The 15,073-nt window shown below is 36.7% G+C and overlaps 1 protein-coding gene across 4 annotated transcripts in view; it reads left to right on the top strand.

Annotated features, from left to right (window-relative positions):
* Positions 1–15,073, top strand: part of EcR (Ecdysone receptor) — a 483,791-nt gene that overhangs the window by 311,584 nt on the left and 157,134 nt on the right. For 3 of the 4 annotated variants that reach the window (XM_081740373.1, XM_081740376.1, XM_081740374.1), the window contains exon 2: positions 10,540–11,431. In XM_081740373.1, coding sequence (XP_081596499.1) covers positions 10,903–11,431 — 529 coding nt within the window. In that variant the 5' untranslated portion in view covers positions 10,540–10,902. The remainder of the gene's footprint in view (positions 1–10,539; positions 11,432–15,073) is intronic. The other variant, XM_081740375.1, reaches the window with a different exon arrangement.

Here is a 15,073-nt window from a genome sequence, read left to right as displayed (position 1 = left end):
TTAATCCTATGACACTGGGCTTGTGTGTGTGTCGAACTAGTGATATTTGAAACATAAGATTACTATACAATTGTTATCATTGTGTTCCATGTATACATTGTTAAAAGTTCCACTTTTCCTTCTTGGTTTGCATTAGTTGAACGTGTCTGTCGTGGCCTTGAAAATGCGAAGAAGTCAGGGACAATTTCTTTTAGTTCGCATGGCTTCAACCAACCAGAACACGTAAAGTCCCTGCGTTGTAATGCTTGGGAACAAAAACTAGCTAAATGAGATATGGCGGGGCGAAGAAGAAAGGAAAGGGAATAAAATAAAACAAGTATAAAAGGGGAGCAACAACAACTATAAGAATAGAGAGAGAGAGTAGAGTGTACATCCGCCGTGCCGTGTACGATGAACAAGATAAAATCCAAAGGATTTTGCTCCCACCAAAGAGCACCAGAGAACGTGCCACTTCAAGCATGGCTGAAGTTCACTTTCGGACCTCAGCAACCATTGAGCAAGTTACGCCATTGCGTTTATACGGAGAAGGGGGAAATGGCTGATTTTGTTTTCCTATACATCTTGGCGGCTGTGTTTTGCTTTCATCATCTACATTCTTCCACTACTAGCACATTATTTATTGAAAATTGATATGGTTCCATGCAAAACGATCCTCTACTAGCCTCGTCGTCTTGAAATAGGAATTACCTGTTTTAATGCCGTTCCTTTAATGTTAATCTTCTTCCCTTCGTTCATTTTCCTTCCACAAGATGGAGAAGATAAAAGCGGACAGAGAAAGTAACAAACGAAGATGTTTTAAAACGGATAGGAGAGAAGAAAACCCTTTTAGTCAACATCCTTCGCAGGAAAGCAAATTGTATAGGACGCATCTTGCGAAGAAATTGTCTTCTTCATACCGCCATAGAAGGAAGGATGAAAGGAAAACGAGGAATAGGAAGAAGAAGAATACAACTGATCGATGGTTTGAAAAATAGAAGAAAATATTGGGAGTTAAAAGAGGAAGCTGAAGATTGAGATACGTAGAAGAAACATTTCTCAGTCCCTTCCCCCCAAAAAAAAAAAACTAATTAGTCCCAGGATCTGGCAAAAGGCAGAATACTTTAATAATAATAATAATAATAATAATAATAATAATAATAATAATAATAATAATAATAATAATAATAATAATAATAATAATAATAACTTCTATCAGTCCATCTAAAAATGCAACTTTTTCTCAAACTGTCATAACCAGCTTCTTTTCATTCTTTTAATATTGTTTGTATCTGCGCAGCTGTTCTCAAAACTTCCTCGTTGGTTTCTTCGTTCCACACACGTAATTTTCTTCATTTCTTTGGAGTTTGGTTTACCAAAACTCCTTTATATATTTACGCTGTCCGTGTGTCCGTCCGTCCGGAAGACAAAAATCTCAAGAACTACTTGATGGATCACCAGCAATTTTGGCCAGGATGTACAGGGTCTCGTTGGTGGAGGTGATATCCAACCAGAAGAGGTAGAAATCAAACATTTCTGGTTTCTACGTTGATCAGTATGGAGCAGAGACAGTAGTAGACAGCAAGAAGCGGTTTACTGGAAATGCGTCCCAAGAATACATTTCGTCTTCTTCCTTAAACTCTGTACTTGAACCGGAAGTGAGGGCCGCGGTGGCTCAGTGGTACACCGTTCACCTCTGGTGCTAGGGGTCCTGGGTTCGATTAGGGGTCCTGGGTTCGATTCCAGCTCGTGCTAAGTGAACTTTGTGGTGGAGAAACACCGTGTGCGTGGGTTTTCTCGGAGTTCTCGCGTTTCTTCCCACTTTCTTCATTCCACTATTTCATTCATTTCATATCATCACCGTCTTCTTTACCGTAGGCGGCTTAAGTGTGTGACGTAAAACTTCATTTTTGAACCGGAAATGGATAGAAATCCAGTATTACTTCAGTTCCAATACCGATCTTCAAAAAGCAGAAACTATAAGTGGTAGCCTTAAGTTGTTTTTCGGGACATATTTAACGTTCTATGAATAGGAGCCGTTTTCTCTCTCAACCCTCTGTTCAGATCGGAAGTGGCAGAAATCAATGATTGCGGATTTAACGTTGATTGCTGTAGATTAAAAACGGTATCATATATCGAGAAACTGTTTTCTGCAAACAATTAAGCGTCCGAAGGACACATTTCATCCCCATTCCAATCTCTCTACTAAAACTGGAAGCGTGAAAAAACCACTACCATTTCCGATTTCAATATTTAATTGAGAAGGTACATTTTCTCAATACCAAACTTCTTCATGTGGTGTACACGTGACATTGGTACTTATTTTCTTTACATTCATATATTATACAGTCAGCAACAAAAGTTCTTTTCGTTTGGTAGAATTTATTTTGGGAATAACGGTGCTATCGCTAGAATGTACAGAAAATTACGTTCCATTTAATTTACTGAAAATTGTACTCAAATTGTCTTTCCATTCTAAAAGTTATTTACGGAACTAATTTCATCAAACGGTAAGAACTTTTGCTGCTGACTGTACGATTCCAGGACTTAATTATTGTTTCGTAAGTTTCAAATACAATATACTGTAACTTTTTCTTCTTCCAATAAACTTGTTTCGTAATTCCAATTGGTGCTTTCATTTCTCGTTCACACTTTCGATCTCCACTAATAATCTGTTGATATTGAGGAATTAAATTGTTTCGCTTTCTTATTTCGAATTTCTGTTGTTATAACTATTCTCCCTTTTTCCACCCACTATTATAGTTTCATCTTCTTAGTATTTATTTTCATACCATTTCACAAATTTTCCTGAAGTTTTGTGACACATTTCTTTTCGATTCAGATTTCGCTGCAAGAGCCCTACTATCTGCTTCCTCGCTCATGAACCTACAAATCTGTCTTTCACACTGGAAAAGATCGTATCCACTATTCCCAATGCTTCACTTCACAATGACTTTCAATCGCAGTTTCTCCTCTCGACTGCCAGATGTCTCCCGATGTCTGTCATGAGTAAAGTAAATTGGAAGCTATATGAGTAATGAGCAGCCATTTTGGAGGTATCTGGGGTTTGTTTCGGACCTCTTAATTGTATAATAAATTGGCATTAGTGCTGTATAAAATATTCGAACATGCATTACTCAGATATTTTTTCTGCTGTAATTCGAATATTCGAGTAATTAAGTATTTAAATTTTAACATCACTAATTGGCATTGTTTCTACGATTTCCATTTACTCTTGTCATATACAGTGCCGCAAATCTTTCTTCAACATTGGGGAAGAAAGACCGTTTTCAAGTAAGACCGTTTTCTTTTCTTTTTCTTTCTTTTCTTTCTTTTCTTCTTCTTCTTCTTCTTCTTCTTCTTCTTCTTCTTCTTGTTAAGCGATGCTCAAAATAATTTTGAAGTTGAAAAACAATCCTGTGGAGGATCAGGGAGCAGAGTTGTCTTCAACATTGGGAGGCGGGCAGATTTGAGACTTATGCTGAGGGGGGGGGGGCATCAATTTCATCTCACTTTCCTTTGTGGCAATCGGAGAGAAATCATCACATTTTCCCCCAAAAAACACATTTCAAATGTGATTATAGGGGGGACAGTCCCTCCAGTTTCAAGATTGTAGGGGACATGTCCCCCTCAACCCCCCGGGATTTGCGCCAATGATGATATGTAATTTTCATGCTCAGATTTGTTTTCAGGAAGAAAACGGATGTATTAGGACTTCTCGCTGAGACTTCATATATGGGTTCGCTACCCTTTAATCCTCTTCTCCTTCGAAGGTGTTTCTAGTTACCTCAAAAGCTTGTCAGTTAGTTCCTCTACTGTAGGTCGAAATTCGAACCGCGCACACCAAAGATACACGCATAACTATCAATAGGAAGACAGAACAATGAAATGAAATGAAATTAACTTTTTTAGTTTTACGTCCCACGTTTTTGCCGTGTGGGCTAAAGAAGACGGTGATGATGAGAATTGAATGAAATGTTGGAATGAAGAAAATGGGAGAACCCGAGAAAATCCTTGCATGCGGTATTTGTCCACCAAAAAAGTCTACTTGGCGCGAGCTGTGATCGAATTTGGAGCTCCACGTACCAGAGGAGAACGCTCTACCACTGAGCCAGTGCTGCCTCTAGAAGACGGAAAGAAACGAGCAAATGTAAAGGAACTCGCTCTGTGTATCGTACTTCTTATTTCGTATTTTATAGGAAATGTGGACAGTTTTATTCTCAACGAAAATCAGTCCAAACGGCAATGTTATTTATAGAAAGAGGCGGTGTATGCTAGCTTTATCAGCCATTGTTTATACATATAAATTAGTGTTCTGTTGGGAATTTTTCTGAAAGCTTATTTAAAACTTTCCAAAAAAAGAACCAAACGAGCACTGTTAATGGCAGTTTATATTAGAAAATGCATTGAAGCTAAACCAAACAATTGTAGCGTATAATTTAGGCTATAGTGGATAACTCTCCCAAAGTTTTTCGTCTTTTTTTTTTAATCATAATCATTTCGTTTGTTCATGCACATCTAATGTCATTACTTTTGGTGTTTTCACTCATGGCTGCACCCCTCCAAGTTTTGTAATTATCGGAACAAATGAAGTAGTGGCCTCCGTCCACCATGATATTAATCATCGCGGCAGAGAGAGCAAACAAGGAAAAGAGAGCATTGAACTGGCGAGTTTTTTTTTATTATTATTATTATGTAGGATCGAAATCCTACGCCCAATGACCTTCTGACCTGTTTGTCAATGCAATACAAGGTCTTTGCAGTTACACATTTCTATATATGCTATGCTTGTGTCCTATATGCGACGTAACATTTTGTTTTTGTACTAAATATAAATTATGTAGTACAGTAAGTTATTTTTTTTCTTTTTTGTATTGATTTGTTTTTGAAATATTCATTTATGGAAAGGAATTTTTCTTGTCTAACAAGTAGAAAAATATGGAGGTTTTTTTTAAAGAAAAACTATGAATTATATAGACTAATTGTTTTCACAATTTGTGCTTGTGGTCGATAATAATAACATGTCAAACTTACATTTAAAAAAAAAAGTTCTTTTTGACCTTCCACTCATAAGATTACATCAAAGTTATACTTTTTAACCCCTTATTCGAAAAGGAACTTCAAAATAACGCTCACAGAGGTTAAAAATGTGTATATATTTTTAAAATCATAATCTCTATGATCTTTCGGCGGAATTGACGTCAAATCCTTGCGTAATGGCACTTGCAAGCTACGTTGACTTCCGAAATATGTTCATTTTACCTCATCGATATCAAGGGAGCTAAGTAACTAAATCCGTGTTTATTATCTCATAAGAATAAGCAAGTAGTGGCAAGGTTGACTTCACTACTGGCAGTCGCACTGACTTGCAACTCCACAATCTTAATCGGACCTCCTTGATCTTAAACCTAGCTCAAAGACTAAGTTGCAGGAAAGTCGTATGATTTGCGAGTGAAGGAAAAAAAATCTTCCGAATTGTAAATTCGATCTTTGTTAGCATCAGTTGTCGAAACGCTACGTATACCTGAAGAAAGGCAACTGACTTCTTCCCTTTCGATGTATCACCACATAAAATATCTCAGTCTCTCCTGCCAGTGAAATTGGTTCGATTTTTCGTGGTCATTCTCTTCAAATTGAATGTTTTATAGAAGTCCTTCAGTAATTAAATTGTGAAACAGTATGGGTGAAATTTTAGGCAATATAAAAGTAATGAATACTCTGCTTTTCATAAAGATATATTTTCATGCTTTGTCATTGTGTACGAAAGAATTGTTGTGAATAAAACTTGTCTTTGAACTACCAGATAATTGTCGGAATACCAGCTTCCGCAGTGTAGAGATGGAATAAAGAAACTTAGCAAAAAGTATAATCTCCATCAGTAGCCATGTAGATTATCTACGAACATTATAAAAAAAATGTTGTTTATGTCAAAACGTTCAGTGATATCTTACTATGAATACGTCTTTCTACTGACGATCCATACATATTAACTTACAAATGAGAGACATCTTTGCTCTAAACAACTCTGTATATATATCTACAGAAAAGTATTCACAAAAAATGAATAACCTAATCCCATACTGTAGCTACAATAAACTGAGGATCACACAATTCCATATCCTTTTATTGTAGGCAACCAACATGTCTATGCTATTGTGCAGGTTGCATAGATGTTAGGGAATGTTATATATACATTGTAAAAAGGGATACAGATAGCCATTGAAGTTCTCGTTACCCGTGGACATGTTTGACGGATTGATTCCATTAACGAAGTCAGTCGAGATAATCACTCTAGCTGTCTATTGAATAATAATAATAATAATAATAATAATAATAATAATAATAATAATAATAATAATAATTTAAAGAATTATCTTGTGGAGTTACGGATGAACGGCCTAATATTGCACTCTTATGAGTCTCACTAGGTCTATGTGATCCTAATAAACAACTCAGATTATTGCAATCATTTTTTTTTTTTTTTTTTTGTTTAAGCATGATATCTATTTAAAAATATTCTTTCAACACTCAACAATACCTGAAGAGATTCGAGATTGAATTTGTCACGAATCTTGAAGATCCAGTTTTCTGTGCATTCTTTATTTTATACAATAAATAGATCATCCATAAACGTCCAAACTTCAATATGCGGCCTGGTTTTGCAAATACTTTGCCACTAGCTGAGAGGTTTCTATGCATCATGATTCTCAGTTAACCTCTTCATTTTCACGTGAAAACTTTGTTAAAACCATCAACTGTAGCTTTTTATTATTATTATTTATACCGCCTCTCCTTTTCTTTCCACCGTAACTTCTATTACGTCCCCCAAGGTACAATTCCTTTTCAGTCGATGATCAAACTAGTGTTTTTCCAAAATTTAATTAAGTTTAATATTGTTCTTTTCTTTCTTACTATTCCTTACATTTTCTTGCCCTTTCCGCTAGTTTAGTGGATAGCGCGCGCGCCTTTGTTGCACGGGGTCCCGGATTCGGTTTCTGGTGAGGATAGAGCATTGAAATTTGAATGTATTACGGTAGTTCCAATTCCACCTTGAACTGCAGCTCCATATCTCATATAGCTTTTCTGCTGAAAAGGAGCGCTGAACTTTAGCTAACAGCATCACTTAACACTTCCTCACTCGTTTTTCGTTTGGCTCAGCTATTTTTTTCTAATTCTCCAGCTATTTTTTTTTAAAGAAACCTCTACCAATTTGAAAGATATCTTAGAGATGGGTTTTGTTTCGAAACAATCCAAATTTCATAATCATGATTAATATAAATTTCATCATCGTACCATTGCAATTAGAGCTTCGAAATGTGATGTTGGAGGAAGATGGAGAGGATAAAATGGACAGAGAGAGTAGCAAACGAATATGTTTTAAAATGGATAGAAGAAAAGAGGACACTTTTAGCCAGCTTTCTTCGTAGGAAGGCCAATTGAATTGAACACATCTTGCGAAGAAATTATATTCTTCATACTGCTATAGAAGGGAAGATGGAAGGAAAACTAGGAATAGGAAGAAGCAGAACACAACTGATCGATTATTTGAAGAATAGAAAAAATGTTGGGAGTTTAAAGTGGAAGCTGAGGATCGAGGAACGTGGAAGAAACATTTCTAGCTCCAAACCTTTAAAAAATCATTAGCCCCAGGATCTGCCAATAGGTAGAATACTTAATAATAATTTCAATTAAGTAAATCAATCCGAGAAGTTATTGAAGTCCTTCGAAACCAGATACAGTCGTAAGGAAACCTAATAATTAGCAATAGGGTTTACTGTTTTAACATGTAACAGTATAAGTTGATTAATCCGGCAGACACATTTATTTTATAAATATTTTTTCACTTTAGGTGTATGAAATAACATTCAATGATGTAGTTGTTTACTTCCTTTTTCAGCTGCCAGTCGCTATGGATTTAGCGTGTTCCATCTCCATCTCGTGTATGCCTGTGTTCGATCGCGTGTTTTAATAGTTACCCCTGTCCTGTGAGAGTTCAGAGAAATTGCTTTTTTTTATGTAGCTTTGTCGTTGAATGTTTGTGTGGGAGACTGGAAGGGGGAGCAGATATTGGAGGTAACCAAGAGTCGTGATGATAGAAGATATTATACTCGACTGCACGCAGTCTTTCTTCACTATTTATAGAATGCCCGATCTTCTATGAACAATAGTTCAAGTCTTCGTTTGGTGTTGCCCACGAGACTAAATTTGTAGATTTCTCGTCTAGAAAAATATATGTATTAGAAGAACTTATCTATCTCGTCTCGTCTCACGAAAATTCTGACTCGTCTCGTCTCGTGGACAAAATTATTTTCGTTATTTTTCGTATTGGGAATTTCGTAAATAATTGTTAATCAAAAGTTACCTATGTTAGCTGTTCAACAAGCAGTGCAGCTTCATAGAAGTGGGGTTTACACCAAATACGCTTATCTACATCAAGTCCCATAAACGACGGTGGCACTAGCGATTTGCTTGGCCAAGAAATTAGTGATTTATGATGTCCGGGCTGATTAACTTATTAACTGGTAGCCATTTAACACTTTCCAATTGAAACTAGTTAGTATTTCTTGTTGCATGATCAAGAATATTAATAAAAATGAAAAATATATAATGTTTTAATCATTTTTTTTTCGTTTGTTGTAGTCCACTTTTTAAACGACTTCGAAAAAGGAGGTTCTTAGGTCAACTCATTTTTAATGTGTTCTGGGTTATGTTCTCACACTTCAACATAGACTTCTGCTAAAATAGTATATCTTCCTGGTGGTCCATATAAATTTATGTAGGATCTGATAGTAATCTTTGGAACTAGACTGTGAAACATCTCCATAAATGCCAGATAAATTACGGCAAAGCAACATGGTTATAGGCAACCACATTTTCTTTAGTGCGATTGTGGTTGCATAACAGTACAGGGGTTGTACTGCAACGTTTCGGAACACTTTCGTTAACATTACAGTGTGTTGTTTATAACATTTTGAACAATTAAGTTCTTAAGGTTTTATAATTACAAAATGTCTTTTTTTATGTACTACTGTGATTGCTACCCCCAGTTCTCAGTTAAAGTACGGAAAATGGAGTGCCTATTGCTAATGGATCGCAACATGTCTCCCGTATCTTTCCAGTGTAGTTTTTACGGAACTGATATTTAACATTAATTCGATTTATATCAAGACATTATTGCTGAATCTTCAGCCCAAAATAAATTTAATCAATAATCAGAGGTTTGTCCGTACACTTTGCTAGTATTTTATTTAGTTCGTTACTCAGAAGGTTTAAAACTAGAAGCATGTTCCTGAGATTTAAAATGAAGTGCTCTCAAAATGGAATAAAACAAACATTTTTAAAAAGTACACAAATTATCCCTCGATTATTGATTTAACTTTTCTTTCCGAATAATACGAGCAACCGCCTCTTGAAGGTGTCTGAATTATCACGAATATTCTTCTTTTTGTGAAGTGTGTATTGAAATGCAGAAAACGTGCCACAGTCTATTTTTGGTACTTCTTTACACCCACCTTAATTATTTACTGCCTACTGACTACTTGATATTTCCTGATGCTGAGGATAATAATGTCAGGAAGTATTGAAGAATATTGATATGAGCGCAGGTTCTTGTAAAGACTGTCCGTCTTCCACTGACAGTATTTGAAGCTCCTTTATCATGTCCACGATATATCTACATTTTAAGCCGTCTGGACGGTGAATAACTGTTTGGGAATGGTTTAAGTTATATCACTGTTTTAATTCTTGACTTTGAATTCATGGGTTATTTATAGTTCAGCATATCTTTCCAACACCAACGCTAGTGTATTTGTTTTAAGGTATTGTGTAGGAATAAATACTTCTTTTCTCAACTTTGAAGACAGACTAGGAAAAAACTAATAAAACTAGGAAATGCCCCCGGGAGGTATTTTGCATTCCTTGTTCTGTGTTTTTCGCAAAAAAAAAAAATAGTTTGAACTCGAAGTGTCGCACGACATTCGAACATCTTGAATGACATTGTAATGACTCACAAGCATCCCTTTTCTTTCAGTCTAGGTCAAGGATCAAAAAACGTTGAAATACTTGTTTAATACTTTTAAATGAAAAGTTCAAATTCTAAATCTCATGTCTCTCTAACTTTACGGGATTCCGAGATATCAACCAATTTATTTCAGTAATTGCAACCCCACTCGTCCCGCTTCTATGTCGAATTCTCAAAAATCCTTCCTTAGTAATACCTTACGTCAGAAAATCCACTGTTCTGACTAAATTTCAAGTTCGTAGCTTAAGCAGTTTGGCCCTGACATTGATCAGTCAGTCGAGACTTATTTATATAAAACATTATTTCGAAAGTACATTATCGGTGTAAGAAGACACTACATGTATCATAAATGCAGTTACACGTACCACAAATTGGAATTACTGTAATAGCAAATTATGAAAACTCAAGAATGTAGTTGATCTTGATGTTAGTCAAAATTCGATTATTGTAGAATCTATTCTGTTCAGTTGTAATTATGTATTTCTTTAAAATAGTAATTTTTATGTGTAGAATGTATTAATTTTTGATTTGTTTCCTTTCAGATGCGGGTATTGGATCTTCTGTCAGGATGAATCCCCGGCGTCACTTCCAGGCTCCATATTGACGACTATTGTGTATTGAGACTTCACTTCCATGTATACGTGATTCATAGACTCTACAGAGGATTTTAAGAAGACGTCTAGTTTCAATCTTATCTTCGACCGGCCACTTCGTTGCAATTTGTGCGTGGTTCCGGCGAGTGCCTCCTCGCCGAGTGACCGTTGATTCTGTCCTGGAGGTGGTGGTGGCGGGTTCCTGTTTGTGGTCAAGTGGTGGTTATGGTGTTGCTAACCAGACAACAACAACAACGGCCATGAACGAGTGGTGGCGGTAGTAGACCCACCCAAACCTCCTTCCCCCAGCCAATGGATCTCAAACACGAATCTCCAGCCGTCTCCCTTGCTACGCACATGTATCGTTGTAACAAACCGACCATTATGCTGGTGCCGAAACTAGAAGCTGCTGCGACTGCGGCGGGTGGTGTTAGCAATTGTGGTGACACTATTGGTGGTTCTAGTGGTGCATTAACTCTCAGTGGCAGCGACACTAGGGCGACCTCACCGTCGTCTCTTGGTACCTCAGCTGGGACAATCCCAGGCCTAATGAGTGGCGTACTGACTGTAAAAACTGAACCTCGAGTGAACAGTCCGGGAAGTCCCGTGGCGGTGTTGGACCAACCCACGACGAGCGGCAACAGTAGCGGCAGCAACAATAACTTCCCGCCGTCCAAGAGATCCCGCCACGAGGACTGGCTCCCGTCCCCAAGTCAGACCTCACTCGACCAGCTCTCCCCCTCCTCGGTTCTCAATGGACACCCATACAACGTCATGTCCAATGGATACTCTCCCATGTCTTCGGGCAGCTACGACCCCTACAGCCCTAATGGTACGGTCGGTGAGTACTTACTTTCCAAATTAGATGTTTTAATTGTTGTTTGACGTGTAGGTTTATTGTGTCTGTGTATTGTGTGTTTAGAATAAGATAGAATTTCACCTGTGGATGTGCTGAATTTTGGTTCATCCTATGTAGCGTGCGTAAATTTTTGTCTTCATGTGTGGTATTACACTAGTAACAGCAGATTTTTACCTCAATGATGAATTAGGTCATTTAAACTGGGTGCCAGGTCATTTAAACTAGTTAGTTTAAACTTGTAAGGCGTGAATTAGTAATCGAGCTTTCACTATATAATTTTTACGGTAAGTTCAACAACTTGTGATCTACTTGCTATCAATACTCATCTAAGGACGGGTTTGTTTAATGGGAAGGGGTAAACTCTGTAGAGGGGAGATATAGAGTTTTACGTTTTTAGACTTCCAAACTATGCTATGCATAAATGTCGAAGATCTTATAGAACGGGTTCGTCCGTCCGTCGACTGGTATCAGAGCAAAAACGGTAAGAAATATCGAAACGCGGTTTTTTGCAATCGATTTGTGTCTTAAGAATAGGTTCCATCTCTTCCGTTAATATTGTATTCAAACCGAAAGTGATTCAAATTAGCCATTTCCGGTTTCAACGTTTATCATCATAGAACGGAGAAGGTAATAGATAGAAAAATCTATTTGTTTTGCAAACGATGTAGCGTCTCATGACAACATATCATTACTATCCACAACACGATAAAACCAAAAGTGGTTCAAATTTACTATTACTTCCGGTTTCCATACTGATTTCCATAGAGCAAAAACGGTAAGATATCAAGATGCGGAATTTTGCAATCGAATCAGTTTCCCAAGAATAGGTTCCATCGTTTCCGTTACCCCTCTGTTCAAACCGGAAGTGGTTGAACGAACCATTTCCCGTTTGAACATTTATCACTGCAGAACAGAAACGGTAATAGATAGTGACAAGCAATTTTTGGGTATCGAAACAGCGTCGATATATAGAACAAAAACTGTGAGAGATATCGAGAAGCGGCTTCTTGGAATCGATTCAGCGATCCAAAAATTAGGTTCTATCTCCCCTCTTGACTCTCTGTTTAAACCGGAAGTGGTTCAAATTAACGATCTTTGGTTTCGTACTTTATCGTCATACAACAAAAACGGTGAGGGATAGGGCTCTTGATATGAATTCAGCGTATGAGAAACACATTCTGTTTTTGATCTTATTACTCTGTTGCAACCAGTAGACACAGATGCATTACTGAAGTTTGAGTATTGAATTCGTGTAGTTTGGAAGTCTATCGTAATTTCACGTTGTGAAACGAAACTCATATATTCATTAATGTATTATTGAATGACGCCTTTGTTAGCGGGACTATATTTTTGCTTCGTATTTAAGATAGTAGACATAGAACAGAAGTTTCAATGTTTCTCCTGCTAAATGGTAAGTTCAGTGAAGCTCAGAACCTTTCTATTCCTTGTGAAAACCTAAATAGAAGCTATAATAAAGACAGTTCACGTAATTACATGAAGTAGTATTATAAATGAAGAGGCGAATTAAAAGATAGAAAATTAATTCCAGTAAAATTTGTTGGAAGGTAGAACTTACAGGGATATATTCTTAAATCGTAATGAATTTCTCGACTACAGAAAAAAAAATCGTCGTTGAGAGATTTTAGTAAATCTTTATTGTCAGTACACACACTGTTTATTTATCGTTTAAATCTCGAGTTAACTTCTGAAGGAATACGTCACTTCTAAATAACAATTAGCGTTTAAAAAAAAACAATTTGATTATTCATACCACATATTTAATGGCCAATATCTCAGGAACCAAATGTTTGCACAGAAAAATATTTCACAAACATACTACGCGAGTCAAAACCTAGCTCCTTGCCGAATTTGGTTAGGATCGGATGAGATCAGGTATAATACTTTCCTTGTGATTCACTACTTTAAAAACAAAAAACAAATCATGGCCGAAATTTTGATATTATTTCTACATATTGTACTCTGTAACTAATATAAAAACTGGAGAAAGGTGTTGGAGCATGACCAGAAATCTATTAACCTGCTTTTTTTTTTTTAGTAGCCTTAGACTTATTTATTTATTTACACTGTAGTGGCACGCAAATATGCAAAGCTTTGTCTTTCTATAATCGTATCATTATTTAAAAAAGGGTTCATTACAAGTCATGAAATAACAATTCGTGACTTCTTACACCACGCATCCTCCGAATTTGTCAATGTATATAGATAACAGTCTTAATGAGAGGAGTAGATAGTTGCAAAGCTAAAGTCTTAAAAAAAAACACACAGACCTACGTGTTGACTCTTATATTAATGGGATCTGGTTGTAAGTAATGAGACTTGTTTTGTGGATTGGATCAAGTATTCTGTGTATGCTCTCTGTACCTAACATTTCATGAATCAATCGCTTACACATGACACCAGAAGGTAATGAAGCGTGGGGCAATCCATTAGCGATCTCCTAATACGGATTGGCCAATTATGCAGTCGTGGCTGAAAATAAATAACTTCTGTATGTATTGATTCTACTTGGAAATCTTCACCAATTAGAGAAGGTAAGACAAGTTTGATGATTGAATGTGGTTATTGACATGATAGTTTACGAAGAACGAACACTTGAAGCAGCGTATCGAGTTAACCATGTTAGTTAGTTCTCACTTGAAATAGGTTTCAAATAGCAGCAAATATTTCAATTTTGACTCTTTTGTCTGGGACGTAATGTATATTTGCTAAAGAGAAAAGGTACTGCAACTACTTTGATGGACCACAGAACCAGTCTTCTACTGGAAACACTATAGTCTTGTTACTATATAATAGCGCATAAGTAGGTGTCTTAAATAGATTTTCAGTGACAGTACATGATTTGGGCGTAGTTCCACTGATAACACTTCCTTTTGTTTTCCGTGGATGATGAATGAGTGTCTGGAAGAAGGTGCTTGAATTAATTTACCTTTCGACGTATGCAAACGGTTATGCAATATATCTTTTCAGCAGCGACAGCCCTGCTTTATGGAACGGGTAATTTGAGCACACTTTTATTTAAATGTCTCGGCTAAAGGAAACGGTATTATTTTTCCGTCACTACTCTTTTTAGAGCACTCAGAACAGAGCACCAACAAATATGTAAATAGTATTGGTTTACTTTGATGCAACTGGAGTGTTTGTTAATGGTGCAGAGCCTTAAGGGACATCTCCAAACAGGTAGCATTTTCCCAGAACAGTTCACACAGCTAGAGGTCAGCAGTTTAAAAGGAATTTCAAATATATTTTCTTTAAATCGATCAATCGTACTAATTAGGAATTCTCTCCTCCTCCCCTCTCAACACACCACATGCATTTCACATTTTCAACTTATTGCTAAATTCTTTTTTAAAAAACATGTAATTACTTCATTATCATCATAGATATCTGCCATTATTGGCAGGTTACTTGCTGCAACTGAGAAGCCTCCATGCATCACGGTCTTCCGCTAACCTCTTCGTCTTCGCGTATTATTTTTCTGTTTTGATATTCTCCATTAATTGTCATCTTTCTCCCCTCCCTCTTTTTTCCTGCCATCATATTCTCTAGCACGTCCCTCATGATACAATTTCTTCTTAGCCAATGTCTCGTACACTTTGTCCTCGA

Source organism: Thermobia domestica, chromosome 15 (genome assembly GCF_964235325.1).
Source record: "Thermobia domestica chromosome 15, izTheDome1.hap1.1, whole genome shotgun sequence".
NCBI classification, from domain to species: Eukaryota; Metazoa; Arthropoda; class Insecta; order Zygentoma; family Lepismatidae; genus Thermobia; species Thermobia domestica.
The sequence above is the reverse complement of the archived record's forward strand: the minus strand, read 5'-3'. Positions and strand labels throughout refer to the sequence as shown.